The 23,447-nt window shown below is 35.0% G+C and overlaps 1 protein-coding gene across 4 annotated transcripts in view; it reads right to left on the minus strand.

Annotated features, from left to right (window-relative positions):
* LOC123539572 (oxysterol-binding protein-related protein 1-like) overlaps window positions 1-23,447 on the minus strand; it is a 111,030-nt gene that overhangs the window by 66,491 nt on the left and 21,092 nt on the right. For 2 of the 4 annotated variants that reach the window (XM_053527231.1, XM_053527228.1), the window contains 7 exons: window positions 22,544-22,666; window positions 21,855-21,942; window positions 21,001-21,021; window positions 17,668-17,688; window positions 16,464-16,570; window positions 15,802-15,982; window positions 12,332-12,476 (listed from right to left, as the gene is read on the minus strand). In XM_053527231.1, the coding sequence (XP_053383206.1) occupies window positions 12,332-12,476; window positions 15,802-15,982; window positions 16,464-16,570; window positions 17,668-17,688; window positions 21,001-21,021; window positions 21,855-21,942; window positions 22,544-22,666 (686 nt within the window). The remainder of the gene's footprint in view (window positions 1-12,331; window positions 12,477-15,801; window positions 15,983-16,463; window positions 16,571-17,667; window positions 17,689-21,000; window positions 21,022-21,854; window positions 21,943-22,543; window positions 22,667-23,447) is intronic. The other 2 variants (XM_053527229.1, XM_053527230.1) reach the window with 2 other exon arrangements.

Consider the following 23,447-nt stretch of genomic DNA (forward strand, 5'->3'; position numbering starts at 1 on the left):
TGTAAACATTTAAGACTATGTTTTGTAACCTTAACTCAGGGTTCCATATTTTAGTGTGTCTTGTATAAGAAAAACGTGAACTTAAACTTAGAAACAAAATATAATCAAAAAGTTAAGAAAGATCATTTTGTAAGTAGAGAAATTTTGGGTTGAAAACATGTAAACACGTATGACCTAGTAATCAAACTGTATTGATTGGTGTGTTTGGTCATGTAAATTAAAAGGATTTATAACTGTAAACAAATAGACTGACATTGTTTCCTTCCTAAAACTGCTATGTTCAATAAAACTTACAGCATGAAAATTTCCCAACATATATGTTTTCCCTCCTCAACTTCAAAGAAATTAAAACAAAAAAATTAACAAATTTATGATTTTCTTTTTCGTTTTAAGTGAAGAGATTCATGATCAATTTGCAAATCATTCTGCAATTTCATGCATTCTTTGAATTATATTTAATATATCATACTTTAATGTATAATCTTTCAACTTGTTAACAAGTTTTTTTAAGAAGTTCAGAGAGTTTTTCCCTAGTATTTTGGTAAGGTAACCCATACCCTTGGACTTGGGGGTTAAAGCGGCATTTTGTGAAATTGTGAAAATTTTCCATTATTCATTGTATACATTAATAACAACATAATAAATCTATCTAACAAAACTATGATTTACATAGATCATGACCTGCACTGGTCCCAAAGGCAGAATCAATCGTATCCACTATCCAGCATCATCAGGGTTAAGACATTGACCTAAAACTTAATACCCCTATAGCAGGGATTCACAGCATATAATACAGCTGCCGAACTGGTAAGATTTTTCATAGCCGTTGATAATCCATAAATGATGAGCAATTATTGGTTTGTTATATTTGATAAACTTTCCTTCTACATATCTGATCTTAAGGTACACAGAAGGAAACAAAGTATTTATCTCAGCTCTCTTTTGACGATGTAACAAATGAAATAAAGAATTCAAAGGAAGTATAGTAATATGATCTCTTGTATTTGGATAAAATTACAACATTATTAGGTGCATGTGCCTTTTCATACAATAAAGTTTGTTTTTATCAATTTATTTAGGTTTAATCTACTGAATCCCAAATAGAAAAATTTCATAAAAGTGTTTGACATACATGTATATTAATCATCTATCAACAGTATGTTTTACAATCAGCATAGAGCAGTTTCTTTGGTTATCGGCAGAAGTAAAAGGAACTGTTCATGAAATCCGCCCCTTGTATCTCGTAATCATATTAAAAGTCACAAAATGTGACCAATCTTTCAGTCTGAAATAAAACCCTACATGTTACTTTAAACAAGAGCTCTTTGACGACAGCCTGATTGACTATTAGCCCTTCCACTTATAATACCAGCTATAATACCAGCTTACATACAAAAGCTTTAGCAAAAAAGTAGGATAAAGGGAATATGTCCCAATAACAGCTGTAGAACAAGCAATCCCCATCCCCTCTACAAATATTGACTCGCTGCAGTCTGACCGAGGCCCAATAGCTAGGGGTAGCTGGATTCAGAGCTCTATATAGATCTACATTTACATATAAACTGCCTCAATAGTCTAGTGGTAGTGTCCGCTGTCTGGGGTTTGATCCCCAGTAGCGTCATACCAAATACTTGAAAACTGGTACTGGTAGCTCCTTGTTTGGCACGCAGCACTGAAAGGGTTGTACCAGGAGGTAAAACAAGAGGGCTATGATGGCCCTATATCGCTCACCTGTTATCACTGCACTTGAGGACAAGAAGGTCCTCAGAAAAAATATCTAAGTCCAAAGGACAGTAACAACAAAGGGAAGAGATTTAACCAAAAAGAAAAAAAAACCTTACAAGGTACAGATGTCAAAATACACCTAAAAATTGGAGGTACCATCCATGTTGTACCACAGTCTCGGTTTTTCCCTACGGCCAATAATAAAAAAGTTACTAAATATAAGCTATTTATAGTAACGTAAAAGGAAAGTAATAAAAAAAAAATTATTGTAAGTGAACAAAAGAAGGATCTGCCAAATAAATCTGTTGACATAAATGAAATTTCAGATCAGCATCTTCATTAGTTACGGAGATATATCCATTTTAATTTAAAATAAAGGGAGGTAATTTGACATAAAATCAGTCCATAGTTATCTACCCTGATTGGCTCAGTCCAACTAATGATGATAATGAAATTTCAAATAAGTCCTATAAGTACTTACTGATATAAATCCATTTTGATTACAATCAGGGGAGGTAATCAGATATAAAATAACTCTGAACCTACGCTTGGATCTGATTTGTCATGGAATCCAAGAATTATTGTTGTTGAAGTTATTTTTGAAGTTTGTATCAAATAAAACCATAAATGAAGTCTCTATATGGCTGCAAAAGCCAAAATAGCCAATTATATAATAAGGTACATGATGAAATCTGGCCAGTTCAAGAAAGGAACCAAGATCTTGTGGTGATACAAGTTGTGTGCAAGTTTGGTTAAAATCGAATCATAAATGAAGCTGCTATTGTGCAGACAAGGTCAAATTAGCTAATTCTGGCCCTTTCAGGGGCCATAACTCTGGAACCCATAATGGAATCTCGCCAGTTCAAGAAAGGAACCAAGATCTTATGGTGATACAAGTTGTGTGCCAGTTTGGTAAAAATCAAATCATAAATAAAGCTGCTATTGTGCAGACAAGGTCAAAATAGCTAATTTTGGCCCTTTCAGGGGCCATAACTCTGGAACCCATAATGGGATCTGGCCAGTTCAAGAAAGCAACCGAGATCTTATGGTGATACAAGTTGTGTGCAAGTTTGGTTAAAATAAAATCATAAATGAAACCACTATCGTGCAGACAAGAAATTGTTGACGGACCCACGGACGGACTGACGAAGGACAAAAGGTGATCACAAAAGCTCACCTTGTCACTATGTGACAGGTGAGCTAATAAGCACAGATAAGTTCTGTTACTGGATACCTAGTTTGTCGCACATTTTGTATGTTGGATTACCTAAAAGTTACCTTTACATTTGGAAGTGGCTATTCTTATGGTCCCGTAGGAATAGCCTCGCAGGCTATTCTTACGGCTCTCCCGTAAGAACAGTGAAAAGCCTGCAGGTGTCTATTCCTATGGCTCTCCCAAATGAATTATGAAAGTCCGCAGGTGGTTATTGATTTCCCCTATTATAACACATTTTTGTTACATTTTATTGCTTCCATTTGTTGCATAAACAAACAATTTTAAAACAACGAATTTATTGTAAGTGTAACATATTTATTTCACTGAAATTTGTCTTGTGCAAAATAAGCTATATTGGTCAAAACGCTTCATGCGGTCACGTTGGCCGTGAACACATGCATATTCGTTGTTCGTGCACATGCCCTGCACATGCAAAATACAGAATATTGGTCAAAACGCCTAATGCAGTTACTTTGGCCGTGAGTCGACAAAAATTAATTAATAATTAGCTACAGTACCTATTCAAATGTCAGTATGTGAAATTTCGTGTGAATATATGCATTATTAACAAAATTTTGCTGAATGTACAATATTGTATTTATGTTTAAGGTATGCAAAGTAATACCCATTTGACTGAATATCAGCAACAAGTGGTCCCTTTTTTGGCTTAAACCACTGAAAGTATTTTCCACCTTTTTGTCGATGGTCTAAATTTATATCAAATGTCATAATTCTTAATGACACGTTGATTGTCGAGCTACAGTGTATGTAATTTAATCACCTAAAATATCTCATTATTTTAGGTATCTGTTTATTCGAAGTGCAATACCTGATTGAACATATGTTTTGAACATCAATATTAAATACTTTCAATATTAAATACTTTCCTAGAATAAACATGTAATTTTATGTAATAAGGAGAGGACAACTGTAAGCTTATATAGCTTTCTGTCCAATTCCTGGAATGTTGTATTGTACATATTTCATGCTTTTCGGAATAAAAATATGTTTAAACTAAATATACTTTCCTAGTAAAGTAAAATAGACATTTGCATTGATTAAGACGACACTATAGCCATCTGTAATTATATTAGCCTTCCATCCATAAGTTTTTGGTGGTTTCCGTACAATCGGAATCGGCTATTTCCATTGTTTGGGCCTATCCTGGGCGGGTTTCATTAATAACCGAATATAACATTGTAATATGACAATCAGACCTGACATTTTATTTGTAAAACAATGACCAAATGTGATGTCATTTCTGAAATTGTTTGAAAATATATAACTTGAATGACTTCAGTACAATGTATTGTAATACAAAACTGCCGTAGGAATAGACATCTGCGGGCTTTTCAGAATAGCCTGCGAGGCTATTCCTACGGGACCATAAGAATAGCCACTTTCTTTACATTTCAGACAGCTGCAAGAATCCAAAATCCAACCCCGAATCTAAACAGCCCCTTAACAAAGAGATTATACAAAATAATGTAGCAATTCCATAAATAAAATTAAAACACCAGAATTTATAACTGTTATTTTTAAGCCTGGTGCTGCCTTATATGCTGCTTTCTCCTTGATTCGATCCTCTTAAATCTTTTAGGGTTGTGTATATTTTTGTAAACCTCTTCAATTAAAATATTTTTTGTTTTTTGGTACAAAAATATTTGCATTTAACAATAGACAATAAGAATTACAATGTTATCATCTTTTATATGAACTTTTTTGCAAGAGACTGAAGAAGGTCAAGCTCCACATCATTTTAAAACTTTCTCATCGATTCATGCCTTTTGTTTGGTAGGTCAATAAGTGTTAATGTTTGCACAGTCTATTTCCATAAAGCAAATTTCTATAAAGATTGACTTCTTGTTCACTTGTTACAACAGTCAAAATATGCTCAGGATGCTTTTAATTTGAAATTTTGGGTCACAATATTGCCCACTGTGTAATTTCCTTTTGAAATAAATAATTTTTGATGTAAAATATTAAAAGAGGTATTTACTCTATTTTCCAATGGTTTCATGACTATTCATAACTTTAACATGTCCAAAACATTGTGGAATGATACTTATTTCACTTGGGTATTGATTACATTTTACTCGGACTTTATCATAGACTCCCTGTATAAAATCTCGAAGTTTTAACTAAAATAAAGGTATCAAATCGAAATAATATTTCAATGAAACTTCAATGTTTTGTTGTTTGTAGCATCATTTGGAGCATGTGCAGTGAAAAATCTTGATTTGATTTCCTAAATTGTGTGATATTTATTTCTAAAGTCACTATATGTTCATTGTAAAAATACCTCGTTATACCCAAGTGGAAACTGGCAGGTACTCTAAAATGCAGCTCTCTGATTGGTCAGCTAGAACCCCTAATGTTCTGTGATGTCATGATAAAGTTATGAATAATATTTTACAAGGCATTTTAAAATGTAAATAACACAAGTTTCTGATGGAAGAACATGTTACTTGAGCATGAATTTTACTAAAACACAAGGGCTCGAATCGACGAGAAACAGGCATAATGTATCACATGGACCACATCATTTGGTTGAAATGTTTTGATCTTGTGAAGTTGAAAACACCTTCAATACTAGTTGTTTTGTTTACCTTGACTCCATACTTTTACTTTCCTCTCTACCTTCCTTCGAATCTGCCATGTTTACAGGTATTTTAAATTGAACTTTAATATGTCAAGGATCCCAATGGAAGTTTGACATCCAGAGAAAATTTTTGGCTTAGCTCAGTAGCTAAATTGACACATGAATGTCACAGTGAACACATCAACCCAGACCATACTGTCCGCATGTATCCGATTTGAAATAAAAGTCCATTGTTCTAAGAAGTTATTCCTTCATTTTATCTCCTAATAACTTCAGTGCCTAGACGTTTTAAAGAAATATTGACAACTCTGATGTATTTCTTTGCTCTCTACGTCACAAAACAGCTGAAAAGGTTACTCTATTTTTTTCCTTCATCGATTTCTTGTCCGAGATATGGAGTAATCTCGTGCACCGTAAGAAAATATATATTGTGAGAATAACCCAACCATCAAAGTACCCACGTTATCACAGGGACCAATAATGTAAAATGTGTATTAAAATTACACTGCAACATTTTAAATGTAGTTTATAGATTATTCATTGTCATCCTTATGAAATATGTTTGCTGAAATGGAGGCAAAATGTAATCCATTAGCAGGTAAATAAGTGATCTATGAACTAAAAATGTTATAATTTTTTAATTTGTGCAATGTTTTTTACATTCTAACTTGTTATTTTGGCAATTATCTACCAGAAAGATGTAAGAAACATAGACACTGTTATCTTCTGCAATATGATAATTATCTTCTACTAAGTTCCAAAACAATCACTAGGGGAGGACAAAAATATTGCGGGGGGGGAGGGCAAATGTCCGTTTCAGAAATAAGTACTGGGGGGCAAATGTCCTATCTACCATTTCAACTGGGGGGCAAATATCCAGCAATCCACATTTTTATTGGGGGGCAAATGTCCTGGGGGGCAGATGTCTGGATCCCAAATAAACCATCTTGCTTACTTTCCTGGAGTCTTTCCATTCATTGATTTGTACTGATGTTAAATGAATATTACAGGACAGTGTTATAATATGAAAGCTGCAAGGTCATGCATTATAAGATGAGATTGTACGCTGTCAGTGGCAATATCAACTCCTGGCTGTATGACTTCCTCACAAACTGATGTATGTGAGTGATAGTCCATGGCTAAGAATCAAACGCAGTGACCGCAGACTCAGGCATCCCCCAAGGTACAGTTTTAGACCCCCTTCTTTTCTTATGCTACATAAATGACCTACCTGACTCTGTCAAGTTCACAGTCTGCCTTTTTGCCGATGATTGTCTGTTATTACAGAGTCATAAGGACCATAGAAGACCACCTAGCTCTCCAACTGGACTCCAACAACTTGAGGAGTTGGCCAAAACATGAGGTATGTGCTTAATGCCAAAAAGTGCTACTTCATGAGCATCAACTCCAAGTCTTCACATTTCTATCAACTTGATAAACTGTTCCTTCAGAAAGTCCCCAACAACCCTTACCTTGGAGTCACCATCTCAGAAGACCTCAAATGGGGCACTCATATCAACAAGCTTGCCAAGAAGTCAAACTCTACCTACAGATTCCTGAAAAGAAACTTCAAGCACTGTCCCAAAACCTGCTGAAAATCAGCCTATATTGCACTAGTAAGATCCACACTTGAAGAATATAGCCCCATCTCCAAAAAGACACCGACAAGCTGAACAAGAGGGTCATGATGACCCTGGATCACTCACCTGAGTAATATGAGCTACATGTTTCAAATGTCAAACTGATGATAAAATATTAAGAAAGTCAGAAGGTCACATTCACGGTCAATGAAATTCAGTTTTACGATTTGTGTGCAAAACTGTGTATGTCATCAAAATTTCAAGACTGTATCTTAAAAAACAAGAAAGTAGGTCGATAGGTCGAGGTCACAGTCAAGTGACATCATATTACTTGGGGTCATCAGGTAATAATAATTAAACAGTCTTGGAAATAGGATCAGATGATTTTTTTAAGTATTTTTCCTATATAACTCACATAATAACTAAGTGAGGGCCCCTTTTAACCCCAGGGGCATAAGTTGAACAATTTTGGTAGAGGACTACTAGACAATGCATCATACCAAATATCAAAAGCCTAGGTCGAATGGTTTCAGACAAGAAGATTTTTAAAGCTTTTTCCTATATAAGTCTATATAAAACTTGGGACCCCCAGGGCAGGGCCTCTTTTCACCCAAGGGGTACAATTTGAACAATTTTGGTTGAGGACCATAAGACAATGCTACAAACCAAATATCAAAGGTCTAAGTGTTGTGGTTTCAGACAAGAAGGTTTTTAAACTTTTTTTCCTATATAAGTCTATGTAAAACTTGGGACCCCCGGGGCAGGGCCATGTTTGATCCTAGGGGGATAATTTGAACAATCTTGGTAGAGGACCACTAGATGATGCTACATACCAAATATCAAAGCCCTAGGCCATGTGGTTTTGTACAAGAAGATTTTCAAAGTTTTCTCTATATAAGTCTATATAAACCATGTGACCCTCGGGCGGGGCCATATTTGACCCTAGGGGGATAATTTGAACAATCTTGGTAGAGGACCACTAAATGCTACATACCAAATATCAAAGCCCTAGGCCATGTGGTTTTGTACAAGAAGATTTTGGAAGTTTTCCCTATATAAGTCTATATAAACCATGTGACCCCCGGGGCGGGGCCATATTTGATCCTAGGGGGATTATTTGAAAAATTTTGGTAGAGGACCACTAGATGATGCTACTAACCAGATATCAAAGCCCTAGGCCCTGTGGTTTTGGACAAGAAGATTTTTAAAGTTCTTTGAACAATTTTGAAAGGGGGCAACCCAAGGATCATTCCAGTGAAGTTTGGATGAAATTGGCCTAGCGGTTTATGAGAAGATGTCGTTTTAAGTAAAAGTTTACAGACGCCGGACGAAAAGCGATCACAAAAGCTCACCTTGTCACTCCATGACAGGTGAGCTAAAAAGGTACAATGCCAGGCTGCCAGGTTCATACCGGGATTACATCAGTCATGAGGCAGGATGTGTCAGCCTGATGCTGGAAGACCTAAACCTCCCATCACTCCAGGATAGATGAAAAGCGAACCAATTGGTGTTCTTCTATAAGGTGGTCTAGAGGCTGATGCCAGCCTTATCTTGTCATGACTATTATTTAACTCCTGTCCGAGAGAAAAACAGAATTATACCAAAAACGTTCACAGATAAACCGATAATATAACTGACAGACAAACACTTAATAACAGTAGATGTTTTAAACCAGTGCAATGTAAAACTGATTTTTTCCAACAGTCTTTCTTTCCAAAAACTGTTATTGATTGGGATCATCTAGACAACAGTGTTGTTTGTGCAAAGACAATTAACGGCTTCAAAATAGCCATTTCCAACTGGGACTATGTCATCCCAGGTCTCTCTTGATGCCTGTTGCTATACCAGGCTCTGCAACATATTTATTCAGATCCAGAGGCAGAAGCCAGCCAAAACCAAAATGAAAGTCAATCCTATTTTTGAAGATACAGTAAACCTCGCTTATAAGGAACAGTTTGGGACCTCTAAAAATTGTTCCTTATAACCGAGGTTCCTTATATCCGTACAGCGAACTAGTTCAGTATGTATAAAGAACACAATTTGTATAGCGAACACTATTTGACTGACGTTTGAAAAGGGCTATGTGTTCACACTCTGGGCCGACCATGAATCTTTATGTGAGAAAGTTGCGAATCTAGTACTGGTCCTTTCCCGGAGAGATGGTAAGGTAGACTGCCTGCATGTGTATGACTGAAACAGCGTTGAAACACTGCGTTAAACCTTAACTAAGCCAATATGTACGTCTGTAAGAATGATCGTAATTATGATTATTTTTGTCGGTTATTTCTATCTTCTTTTTTAAAGAGCGCTACCTTCCTCGACTGCATGTTATATGAAGTGGTATCAATACTAATATAAAATAAATGTTCAAATTTTTTATTTTGCACACACTGGACAACGGCGCCATATATTAAAGTGTAAATTACACCTATAGTTTGCTATTGTCCATTTTAGCACCTGCTATATTTTTACAAATAGAAATTTGGTAAACTGGACTGTTTGCCATTGTTAATCATGAGTAATTAGCATATTTATTTAGGATATTTCCATAGTGATGAAACTAGACTAATAATGACTAATATTAAAATCCAAGGTTGGGTGAATGTGACTGGAACCGTGACTGATTTTCGTTTACTATTGTTAACATGAAATACCTCATAAATGTAGCTCTCAATACTTGGTAAATGTTAATGCTTTCTTTTTATTGTATCCTTGAGTTAATGAATTAAAGATCACAGAAATGAAACAATTGTGTTTATGCATGTACATGAAAGTGCCGATGTTACTCTGACGTCAGCAGCGATTCTCCTGTTTATTTCCAGTTTTCAATAATTTTCATTCTTTATGTCTGTTCGCTATAACCGAGGGGTTTTCAATTGAATTTCTTTGCCCCTCCATGCATTATTTCATATTCTAATCTAATATGCTTGTCTCTGTTAAAACACTCTTATGCTAGAATGACGTCACATTAATGTGTGGTGACGTCAAAGTTTTTGTTGCGACCAAGAAAGAGCGCTTCTATATTTTATCTACTGTTTTAGATTAAGGACATATTAGAATCGAAATAATTTATTGCAAAGGAGTGTTTTAACACTATTTATACACTCGGGCGGTTATACGTCGTACAAATAATTTCACTCGGGCTGCGCCCTCGTGCAATTATTACGCCCGACATATAACCGCCCATCATGCATAAATAGTGATATAGCACTCTTTTGCTATAAATTATTTCTTAAATGGACGGGCACCTACGTAGAACCACCAACCTTCCGTAAGCCAGCTGGATGGCTTCCTCACATGAGGAATTCAATGCCATGAGTGAGGCTTGAACCCACATCGGTGAGGGGCAAGTGGTTTGAAGTCAGCGGCCTTAACCACTCTGCAATGGAGGTCTCCAGTAGTGAACAGTTTCACTGTTTTATGATAGCAGTAAATATCTTTTGTACCTAAAAATATATTAGTAGATTCAAGCTCAATATGAGATCTAGTTTACCAAAAATAAGTTTCATTTTACATTGTCAATTCAAGTTGGAACTTATTTTTCTACCATAAGACAGCAAAACTATCCACTATACTGCATATTCTGCAGACATTAATGTGTTTTCTTTCACACGTATTTTATACCAGATTTATATCTGTCTTTCAAAAGATTTAATCTTTTTTTTTCTAAGTTTAATTATAGGTTTTTTTAAAATGATAAATTTTACTCATTAATCAAAATGAGCTCAAGCCATTTAACAATGTTATTAAAAGCAAAATAATTAGTTCGTATCACATCTGCATAAAAAGAAAATCATTTTCATTATGAAAGGTATGTTGGAAAATATATACTTGCATTACAATGAAGCTCTCTCGTGCTTTTTCTTTCACATTTTTCAGGGCAAAAATGAAGCCATTCCATACTTTATTGAAAAGTTCATTTATCAGCACATTACTCCAATATTGTTATATCTTGGATATTATTTAAGATTTTTTCACTTTATATTACAGAATTATTGCCTGAAAAAGAGTAATCTGACAGCTTTTAAACAAAAAAGAAACTATATGAAGAGTCTACATGGAAATTTTATCTTTTCTTGATTTTAGACACATTTAAGATCAAACTCTGTAAAAATGAAGATATCCTTTTTCTGTCTCAACTTTGTGAGAATGCCACTTTGATGTACTATTAGACAATCTAATATACTAGCCACCAATAGACAGAATTCAGGAAATCCAGGTCCAAGGTTATAAAGTGGACACCTACATCTGATTAATCGATCCTGAGCTCAGTTTTGAAAATGAACAATGGCATAGTTGACACATACAAAGTCCTTACTATATATAAAGCTCCTCGGACTGACAAACAAACACAAAATTAATGCAATGTACAGATGCAATGTAATTTCTGTGGTATCTGATTAATTTTCTTAATTTATCTACATTTCAGCTATCAAGTTTGAAAAGTAATTTCTTTGGAAAAATCTACTTCTTCCAACAATAGACAAAACCCACCTTGAAGCACTGTTGTACATTTGGCGACCGTGAAAGAAAATCATGCTGCGTGAAGAGGTAGTGAAGAATGAACAATAATGTTTTTTAGTGTGGTGATATCTAATACTAAACCATCCCCTTATTGAATGCCTTCTGGGTACACTTGGGCAAAATGGTCTGGAAGCTGGTTGCACAGGTGTAATACAGAACAACGTATAGTTTTGAATTGTAATGTTGCAGGAGATGTCTATATGAGCCATGCCATGGGAAAACCAACATAGTGGGTTTGCGACCAGCATGGATCCAGACCAGCCTGCGCATCCGCGCAGTCTGGTCAGGATCCATGCTGTTCGCTTTTAAAGCCTACTGCAATTAGAGAAACCGTTAGCGAACAGCATGGATCCTGACCAGACTGCGCGGTTGGTTTTCCCATGGCACGGCTCAATTATGACCATAGATGATTACTTGAATAATAATTGGGCTGATACAAGTCTCATGCCACATGAGAATTCTAATTTCTGTTTTGGTTTGTCTTATTTTATCTATGGCATTAATATCTGCAGCGGAATAACACTGAAAATAAATTTCTGTATAGATCAGAAGAAAATTTTGTGGAAGTTTATGGAATTGCTTTGGGAATTTCAGACAGCTTCTTTTAATACAGTGTAGAATATAAATTATGTGAAACTTGTTTTTGAATCAATGGCAACATAAACCTATATCTGTGCTATTTACCTGCCACCCAACCGTACGTGATAATTGAAGATGGCGGACATCGGTGAGGAACGGTCACCACTATCTAACTGGAAAGACTTGAAAGACAGATTATCAGACATCACTGACCTTGGACTAGATCTAGGTGACAATGGAAGATGTATATCTGAAAATAAAGTAAAAGTAAAAACAACTTCATTAACCTTTAGCCTGCTGGCGGCAAGTGATACTGCCTTTGCAACTGGTGCAGATCAAAATCAGTGAACACCCCTTTAAATAATAAGTGGTACTGTCCAAATTGAATGATGGACCAGTCCATTTTCGAAATTTAGCAGGTTAGGTTAAATTCCTCTTTCATGACAAGCTTCAGTAATTCAGTGATGCATAATTTTAGTTATGGAACATATATTAAGATAATTTAAAATAGCCTTATTTTTCATTGATTAAGGTAAAACATGGCAAGATTTTCAGCAGTTCACTGAATGTAATGATAAGACTATATCCATATATTCTTAGTGTTTTCAGTAAGTTTATAGCAATATCTTTGGTCATATTCTGTTGTTTACCAAAAATTATTTATCAGTTAGGCCTTGTATGTACATAATTTCTTGTAAGAGAGTATGCTCCATTCATATCAAAATTTTCAAACAAGAGGCCCAATGGGCCTAAGTCGCTCACCTGAAGAGGGCCTTAACCATCTGACTCTAAATGGGCCAAACACCCCAAACTGAACAAATTTATGAGCGGATCTTATAGTGATGCTACAGTCTAGGTTTGATGAAGATCCACTGAGTGGTTCATGAAAAGTAGTCAATAAAAGGTATTTTTACTTTTAGCCCTAGAAACCCCTAAAAGGGGCTAAGAGAGGACCTTATAATGATGCTACATACCATGTCTGATGAAATCCATCTTGCCATTCATTAGAAGAAGCTGTTTAAGGAGGTAGGTTACCTTGTTACAAGGGTAAATTCAAATTAGTTGAACCGCAGCATTCTTTTGTATTTCGTGTAATATGAAGTTTTAACTGCTACAATCTCAGTTTAGTTTGTCTCTGTCCCTTCAAGTTCATTTTTTATCCAGGTTTGAAGAACATGACACTCCAAACGTATTTCATATTGAAAGAAGAAGGAAAATACGGATATTTAACACTTTTCAGTGTATTTTAATTTCATTGATATCCGTAGAAGTCTGCATAATTGATAATTTTACTAATATGCACGTTAGCTTTCTAATATAAGCTTAAAATGTATATGTCGCGGGGCTCGTGTTTCCATGGTAACGCATTTTCTCTAATTTTTAAACAAGTATGTATAAAAATAGGGGTTTTCAACGGCTTCAGTGCCATTCTGTTAATGACCAACATTGAATATTTGGGGAATATTATTAGTAAAATACCAAGCACTTTACATGGTACCCTATTTTTCTTAAAGTTTAAAGTAACCATAGCAACAGAGATGTTTAAAATAGCTTATATCTTGCTTTTTGTCGTAATTTCTTATTAAAAGTATTGAATAAGATTATCTTTCTAGTTGATGTAGCTTTAAAACATATTATTTCTAACGTAAGTTATAGTTTCGTGTTATTTGCATTTATTCAAACAAATTTCACAACTTAGAATACTTACAGCAGTACCCCTCGTCTGGATTTTTTCATGGTAAAATCGTTCAGCATGCTGCTATTATTCTCATGGATATTGTTGAAAGGAAAATAAAAAGCCGAAGCTGTGTTTCTTAAATAGACCAGTGTCAACGCTTTTAAATTTTACATTTAGATACATAGGTAACGGGCTTCGTTTCCATGGTAACATCAATTCAATTCAAGAAACCACAATTTTCTACTGAAATTTGAACAATTTTAGATCTTAGTTTTAGTACATAAGTAACAAATTATCAACGGAACCTGAAAAATAGGTATTACAAATCAAACTGCTAGATTTTCTATTTGAAAATGGCCGTAACAAGTAACCTTTCACCAAACTATATTCCAAATAACATTGCTTCTCATCATCCATTTTCTTACATTCCGCATAACATTTCAATATAACTACATAAAAGAAGCAAAATATTGCTTATTATTCAGAGCTAAAGACTCATAAAAAATATTTCAGCAAATAATGGTTATTTGAAAATAGTTAAAATAAAGAAAATGCACAGAATTACGTACTTTCAAGGTAAAAGCTATTAATTTTGCGCGGTAACTGACACGTAACGTCATGACGTCAATGACGTCATTTTAAGGCAACATTGTTTTGAAGCGTTTCTGCGGCAATTTATTCATTATTTCTGCATTATTAAACCATAAAGCATCAGATCGAAGACAGGTTCATGATTTGTTTTCAGAAGAATGAATATGCAAACACATTTAGTTTGTCGTAAACGTCGTCGTAAATCGTCACGTTAGCTTCCGGTTGGACATGCGCACATACAAATATGAAGGTAACCTACCTCCTTAAAGGTATTTCTAAGTTTAAGTCAAACATCCCCAATTGTAGTACCTCCAATTGAAAAAGTTTTGTGAAGGACCTTATGATAATGCTACAAAATCAAGTTTGATGAAGACCAATCAAGCAGTTCATAAGAAGAAGTCTTTTGAAGGCATTCCTATTTTTAGTTCTAGTAACCCCTAAAAGGGACCAAGTGCCCCCCCCCCCCCTTGTAAACATTTGGCAGAGGACCTTATAATGATGCTACAGACCAAGTTTGATGAAGATCCAATAAGTGGTTCATGAGTAGACGTCTTTTAAAGGCATTTTCATTTTTAGTTCTACCTGCCCCTAAAAGGGGTCAAGTGCCCCTATTTGAAAATTACCAGAGGACATTATAATAATGCTACAGACCAAGTTTGATGAAGATCCTTCTAGCGGTTCATGAGAAGAAGTTGTTTAAAGGTATTTCAAATTTTGACTCTAGCGACTCCTTAAAGGAGCAAAGTATCCCCATTTGAACAAATTTGGGAGAGGACCTTACAATGATGCCACAGACCAAGTCTGATGAAGATCCTTCAAGCAATTCATGTGTAGAAGTTCTTTAAAGGTATTTCTAATTTTGCCACTAGCGGCCACTAAAAGGGACCAATGTGAACCATTTGAACAAACTTCATAGAACTCCATGCCAGGATGCTACTGACCAAGTGTAATCCTGACCTGTAGGAAAAGATGTTTAAGTAAAAATGTTGATACAGGATGCAGGACGACGGACCATCCACCTAGTATACTAATACTGTCTAATAGCTCATTCTGAACAAAGTTCAGAAGAGCTAAAAATGTACTCTCATTGCATCAAACTCTTTTACTTTTCAACCTAAACATCTATACTGCAGTCCAAAATAACACCTTATACTCTTACTGTTTTCAATATCTTTGGTCATTTTCTGTCATAGGGTTAAATGGGAAATTTTTACCTACATTGTATTAAAAAGACCTAAAATAAAAGGAAAATTTTTTGGAAAGAGTGATCTTTCCTTTGTGAACACCCTGTTGTGACATCACCTACCAACATTGTCATCCATATCATCACAGTCAAAGAACTGATCGTCATCTATTGAGAAACTCCGGGCACGTACGTTATGTGAATATGAACGTTCTAGCTCGTGATGTTCTAACGCTAATGCATGCAAAGCTTCCTGTAACACTCGATTTTTCTCTTTCTCTTCATGTAATACCTTCTCCCTCTCCTGTAAAAACAAAGAAATAATTGTATTATATAATCACACTTCTCTCATTTTCTTTGAGGCATTGCACCTGCAAAGACAAGCATCTTTTTTTTTTAATGGTTTTAATAAAATTATATCCAGTTTGTCCCTGCAATGTCACGTGCATCGCATCACGACGTCATAATGTTGCGACTTCAGGATATCTTTGTAGAAAAACTGTAAATAGTTCTGTTGCATTTCCTGATTTATTTTACATTTTATAATGATAGAATGTATATATTTATGATCCTGTTAGTATTCCTATACATCTATATCTTTACTGAAGTGTATTTTGCAAGGAATTTTCTATTATTTATAATTCATATTCTTTCACATTCAAGTGTAGTTCCATACTAGTGAAAAATAAAAATGATATTTTCAGTTTTAAACAGTAAAAATGTCAATTTTATTTCACTGATAAATTTCAGTACTTCACTGAAGAGCATAAAATAAATCTGTGTACCTCCTGTTCCTGTGTGTACAGAGTAAGGCACTTGTTTAATGATGAACACATATCTTTGGCATATTTCACAGTTTTCTGCAGCTCCTCCTCTAAATGTACCGCATTTCCTGGTAATATAAAAAAAAGTTATCTAAACAAAATGCACAGTGTTTAGATCATTTCACATATCAAGTATGGCTATATATATTAACAGTTATCATGTGCAAAAATTAAAGCAGATTGTTTCATATTAGGATTTTACAACAATAACAAAATGATCTGATTTAAAAGATTTCACTAGCTCTCGTTAGATATGACAGATAATTGATTTTGATAAAGTGTAATAGCAGGTCATTAGACTTTGTTTTCATTCTGTGCGTTTGAAATTTTGGATTATCCAAACATACAATTCTTAACACTACAAGCATTTAGATGTAACAAGTGGAAGATCAAAATTCCCCAGAAAAAAATCCACATTGCCAAATATGACCTCGGAGGACATAATTCCCCTTTTTGTTTTTCCAAACAATACCTTTTTTCAAACTTTTAAAAAGAAAAGCAACTGTAGTAAATCGGTTACTGAAGTTTGTCAACAGAACTTTTTATATTTTTAAATTTTTTACATTTTCATACATCAAAATCAAATGTTGTTAGGAGTGTGCTGGTGTTCGTAAAGGAGGAATAAGGTGGTGATTGGGAGAGGAGGTGCTGGAGGGGTTTTTGTCATGAATTCATCACACTTAACTGTTAACAGATTGCGAGATAAAAATGCATTTTAAGGGCAACAACTACAATTAAGTAGTATAAATCTGTAGTGGGAGACTAAGCTTGACAAAGGCAAATAAGAAAGGTCTATGGATTGTGGTTTACTTTGGCGTTTGTCACTGACAAGGTTAAGTATGGAAGAGTGCCTTCTCATCCCAAAGAGTGGGGTTTTGGGGGCCTCCCTTGAGAAAAAATTAAAATAGATCATGAAATAAAGCATTGCAGTGAGTTGGTCTGATATAAAAATACTGACAAAATTGCTTGTAAGAAAGAGAAAATGAGACATGCAATAAAAATATTTTAAAAAGGCAAATGAGGCAGAAAACTCGATTAGACAAGTGCCTTGGTTGTCTCAGTAGTCGCTATGTTCATGATGATTAGTTTTCAGGGGAAAAAATGTGGCACAGTATATCAAATTGGTCTTCAAGCTGTCATCTTTCTGAGGTACACAAGAACTCACCTGCTGTCTGATCAACCAAAACTGTAACAGATTTTTATTTACTGAGTTTAAGCTTTACTTTGTAAGATCTAGATATATGTTATACCTCACTCTGAAGGTCTCAATGTTGGTAGTAACATGTTTTGACTATAAAAGATAGCTTAAATAATGAAAATTACATGAATGAAGCTATGTAGAATGGTGACCTATGACTTTTTTAGAAAAAATCAACAAAACAAAAGCCAAGAAAGTACAAATCTGGTTTGTCTCCAAAATGCTGAAATTAACAATGGAAAATAACCTATCAAAATCTTTTTTTGATGATCAGTTCAAAACTGATCTGTACTATTTCAGAATTGTTAAAAGTGTTCTTATTAACACACTTAGTATGTTTTTAACCTTTAGCCTGCTGACAGCAAGTAATTCTGCCTTTGCGACGAGTGCAGACCAAGATCAGCCTGCAATGGTCTGCATTGTTCGCTATTCATTTAATAAATTTTCTGTGAACACCCCTTTAAATAATAAATGGTATTGCCCAAATTGAATGCTGGACCAGTCCATTTCAGAAATGTAGCAGGGTAAGGGATAAATGTATAACATAAGTGGTATTATCATACAATGTACTTGGAGAGAAATCAAGGAAAACCATATTATGGAAAAGGTGGACTGAACTGTAGGCATTTTTAAACAGAGTTACAAGCTTCAAGAACTAACAGTCAGACTAAAATTTGGAAATTAACCAGTCAGGATCTAAGGCTATAAAATTAAATTTTGAGACCAGTCTCTAATATTCAGCAAATGACTGGTTGTTTCTATGTGACTGAGAACAAAACAGTATTAACCCTTACCCTGCTTAATATCTATAGTGAACTTTCAATTTGGACAGTACCATTAACTGTTAAAAGGGGTGCTTACCAAAAAAAGATACTGACTGAATTGTGAACAGTACAGATTTTGATCAGACTGCATGGATGTGCTGGCTGATCATGATCTACACTGGTCGCAAAGATAGAACTGATTGTGTCCAGCATCATAAGGGTTAAGGGACTGGACTCAAACTGCAAAACATAAGTTACTGCAAACAATTTCAACATCAAAATCACAAAACTACAAACGCAAGTGCATCAAGTAAACAAGAGGACCATGATGGTCCTGAATCGCTCACCTCTTCCCACATGACCCAGTTTTGAGTATGACGTTGTTTTTTCTATTATCTGACATAGTGACTTAGTTTTTGAGCTCATGTGACCCAGTTTTGAATTTGATCTAGATATTATCAAGATAAAAATTCTGACCAATTTTCAAGAAGATCCATTGAAAAATATGGTCTCTAGAGAGGTCACAAGGTTTTTCTATTATTTGACCTATGGACCTAGTTTTCGAAGGTACTTGACCCTGTTTTGAACTTTACCTAGATATCATCAAGGTGAAAATTCTCACTAATTTTCATGAAGATCTCATGAAAAATCTGGCCTCTAGAGAGGTCACAAGGTTTTTCTATTTTTATACCTACTGGCGTAGTTTTTGACCGCATGTGACCCAGTTTCGAAACTGACCTAGATATCATCAAGGTGAACATTCAGATCAATTTTCATGAAGATCCATTGAAATATATGGCCTCTAGAGAGGTCAAAAGATTTTAATAATTTTAGACCTACTGACCTAGTTTTTGACCGCAGTTGACCCAGTTTCAAACTTAACCTAGATATCATCAAGATGAACATTCAGACCAACTTTCATACAGATCCAATGAAAAGTATGGCCTCTAGAGAGGTCACAAGGTTTTTTATTATTTGACCTACTGACCTAGTTTTTTACGGCACGTGACCCAGTTTCAAACTTGACCTAGATATCATCAAGGTGAACAATCAGACCAATTTTCATGAAGATCCATTCAAGGGTATGGCCTCTAGAGAGGTCACAAGGTTTTTCTATTTTAAGACCTACTGACCTAGTTTTTGATCACAGTTGACCCAGTTTCAAACTTGACCTATATATCATCAAGATAAACATTCAGACCAACTTTCATACAGATCCCATGAAAAATATGGCCTCTAGAGAGGTCGCAACGTTTTCATTATTTGACCTACTGACCTACTTTTGAAGGCACGTGACCCACTTTCAAACTTGACCTAGATATCATCAAGATGAACAATCAAACCAACTTTCATACAGACCCCATGAAAAATATGGTCTCCAGAGAGGTCACAAGGTTTTTCTATTATTTGACCTACTGACCTAGTTTTTGATGGCACGTGATCCACTTTCGAACTTGACCTAGATATCATCAAGGTGAACATTCTGACCAATTTTCATGAAGATCTCATGAAATATATGGCCTCTAGAGAGGTCACAAGGTTTTTCTATTTTAAGACCTACTGACCTAGTTTTTGACCGCACTAGACCCAGTTTCGAACTTGACCTAGATATCATCATGATCAACATTCAGACCAACTTTAATACAGATCCCATGAAAAATATGGCCTTTAGAGAGGTCACAAGGTTTTTTCTATTATTTGACCTACTGACCTAGTTTTTGATGGCACGTGACCCACTTTCAAATCTGACTTAGATATCATCAAGGTGAACGTTCTGACCAATTTTCATGAAGATCTTATGAAATATATGGCCTCTAGAGAGGTCACAAGGTTTTTCTATTTTTAGACCTACTGACCTAGTTTTTGATGGCACGTGACCCAGTTTCGAACTTGACCTAGATTTCATCAAGATGAACATTCTGACCAATTTTCATGAAGATCTTGTGAAATATATGCCCTCTAGAGAGGTCACAAGGTTTTTCTATTTTTAGACCTACTGACCTAGTGACCTAGTTTTTGAATGCACGTGACCCAGTTTCGAACTTGACCTAGATATCATCAAGATGAACATTCTGACCAACTTTCATACAGATCCCATGAAAAATGTGACCTCTAGAGTGGTCACAAGCAAAAGTTTACGGACGCACAGACGGACGGATGGACGGACGGACAGCGGACACCGTGCGATCACAAAAGCTCACCTTGTCACTTTGTGACAGGTGAGCTAAAAAATATCTACATTAATTTTAGTGCATGTACAAATGCATTGAATTTCTTCAATCTTAATTAAATATGACACTTACTTCCTGATCTAAATTTCGTTTTTTGCATTTTATGCAGAACTTTGCCAAAAAAAAGAAAACCATTACATTTCAAACAGGAAGACAAAAATAAACATGTATCTTCTGGCATCATTATGTCTATTGGTTGCATACTTTTTTCACATGATTTTTGAAAAGCAACAGCATTTTAGGAGAAACCACAGTTAAAAGAAATAGAAAAAGTTACGCAAGGGCGACAACAAAGTATATCTTACCATCATTATCTGTTGCCACCACTGAGGAAACAAGATATTTAATACAGGAAGCAAAGTTAAAGAAGAAATGTTTGTACATACAGGTCAGGTAATACAGAGAAATTTTACAAACATCTAGGGATGAAATACAGTCAAACATGCGTTAAGCAGCCAGTTAAGGAACAAAGCAATCTGACTGTTTAAGGCAGGTGCCTGCTTAATTAAGAAACAGAAATTTGAATTAAAACTTGAAATTGAAGTTGAAATTAGAATGTAAAGTAAAGAAATTAGCTGACTGGCTGCTTAAGGCAAATGGTTGTGTACTACAGGTGCTCGCTTAGGCATGTTCAAATGTACTCTTGATTTCACTTTCCTTACACAATATGGAACAGTTGGACAGTCCTATTAAGGACAAGTGCTTTAAGCAGTGACAGTAATACCTTTGTCAAGCTAGAATTGCTTTAAAAACTAAATTTGTCCAATCAGACATGAAGTATTTGCTCTTTACAGGTGCCAATAATGTTAGCTATAGTTTATTTGCTGGGTACATGAACAACAGTATAATATGAATATCAATAAATAAGCAATGAATGACATCAGATTCAGCTAAAGCAGAAAAGAATTACAAAGAAACAAGAAGTGTTTACAGTGAAACCTGTCTATGACCACTATTGTTACAGTCAAAAATAAGCAGATAAGGACTGACTGTCCTTATTCAGCAGTTAAAATACACTGCAAATCTTCAGCGGTTAAAATGCACAGCAAATCTTTACACTGTAGATCAAATTAGTGGTCTTTAGAACCAGGTGGTGTCTGTTTACAGGTGGTCTTTACCACAGGTTTGACTGTATTTGATATGAGACAAATATACATACTTGCTTTTGTATTTTCCTGAGATCCCGAGAGGTAGTGACATAACTGAGATACATGGCTGTCAATGACATCTTGATGGGCTTGTGCTACCTGACAGTTACAGTAAAACATTCATATCTCTCTGTACAAATGTATACAAAAACACATAATTTTATACCATCTGATCTTATATACACAATGACAGTGGAACATCAAGGTGACATCTTGCCCCTACCTTTGAATTTACCTACCCACTCTCAAATTACAAACTGTGGTTTCTAATAATCCAAACTGCCTCTTGTCTGGCATCCTAGGATGAAAATTTGAATTCAAGGAAAAAAAGTTTGGATCAGTCTCCTATTTTTCTGTCTGCCTATAAGTATGTCAAAAAATTGTGTCTGCTATGTATTATTTCAAAAGTACACAATATATTAAAATTTTGAAAAGTAGAATTTCTTTTATTTTGACCAAAAAAGTGTTTTTTTACTTGCCAAACCAATTACTGTAAAATCATTACTAATTTTCATGGATATCATGGTGAGGTCAATATTCAAAATTGAATCCCAATGAAAAAAATCAGTTCCCATTTATTTAATTCTCCTGAAATAGCCAGTTTGATCAAAACCACAAAATTGCATGCCCACAAAATAACAAGATTTTACAGTATTTACTTAACAAAGTTAACATCCTATAGAAAGCTTCATATACATACTTTCAGAGCTTCCTCCATTGTGACCAACGGTAGATTTTCACTGGACTCTGTCTTTAACATTTCACCTTTGTGTATGTAATGAGTATTGTAGTTTATATGCTCCTTCAAAGAATTTAGCCACATCTGTAATATCAAGCAAAGTGATTCTATAATGATTAAATACCCTCACTTCTTTTCAGTTTTTAGGGAAATAAAGTGTAATGAGCTTGATATGAAACAGCAAGCAGTAGTCTTGTGGTAGGACGCAGAACTACAAAACCTGAGGATACCAGTTTGATTCTCTGCTCCTCCATCTAAAATTTCTGAAAGGCTTTTAGATTCGACTATATATTAAAGTTCTTTGTTACTAGTGTAGGGTGCAAGTAAAAAGTAAAAGAACCTAGGGAAGCTTCTGGAATTAGGAAATCATCTTTTATGTAAAACAAGAGCTGTCGGAGGACAGCAACGCTCGACTATTCAACAGCCTTGTCAATTGAATTAATACAAAAGTTGAAAAAGGGGCATAATTTTGTAAAATGCAAAGTAGAGGTATTGAACCTCTGTACTGCATGTCATATCATGACAGTGAACAAGTGTGTGAAGTTTCGATCCTTTCGAATTTGTGGATACTGAGATACCAGCTTACATACAAAAACTTAACCAAAAACTGCTAAGTCAAAAAAAGGGACATAATTTTGAAAAAAAAAAGAGTAGAGTTATGGTACTTGCTTAGTGCATGTCAGAACATGACAGTGAACAAGTATGTTAAGTTTCAATCCATTCCCATTATTAAGTACTGAGATACCAGCTAACATACAAAACCTTAACCAAAAATTTCTAAGTCGAAAAAGGGGCATAATTTTGTAAAAAAGTAAAATAGAGTTATGGAACCTATGCAATGTAGGTCAGTTTATCACAGTGAATA

This window comes from Mercenaria mercenaria, chromosome 16 (assembly GCF_021730395.1).
Source record: "Mercenaria mercenaria strain notata chromosome 16, MADL_Memer_1, whole genome shotgun sequence".
In the NCBI taxonomy this organism is placed as follows: Eukaryota; Metazoa; Mollusca; class Bivalvia; order Venerida; family Veneridae; genus Mercenaria; species Mercenaria mercenaria.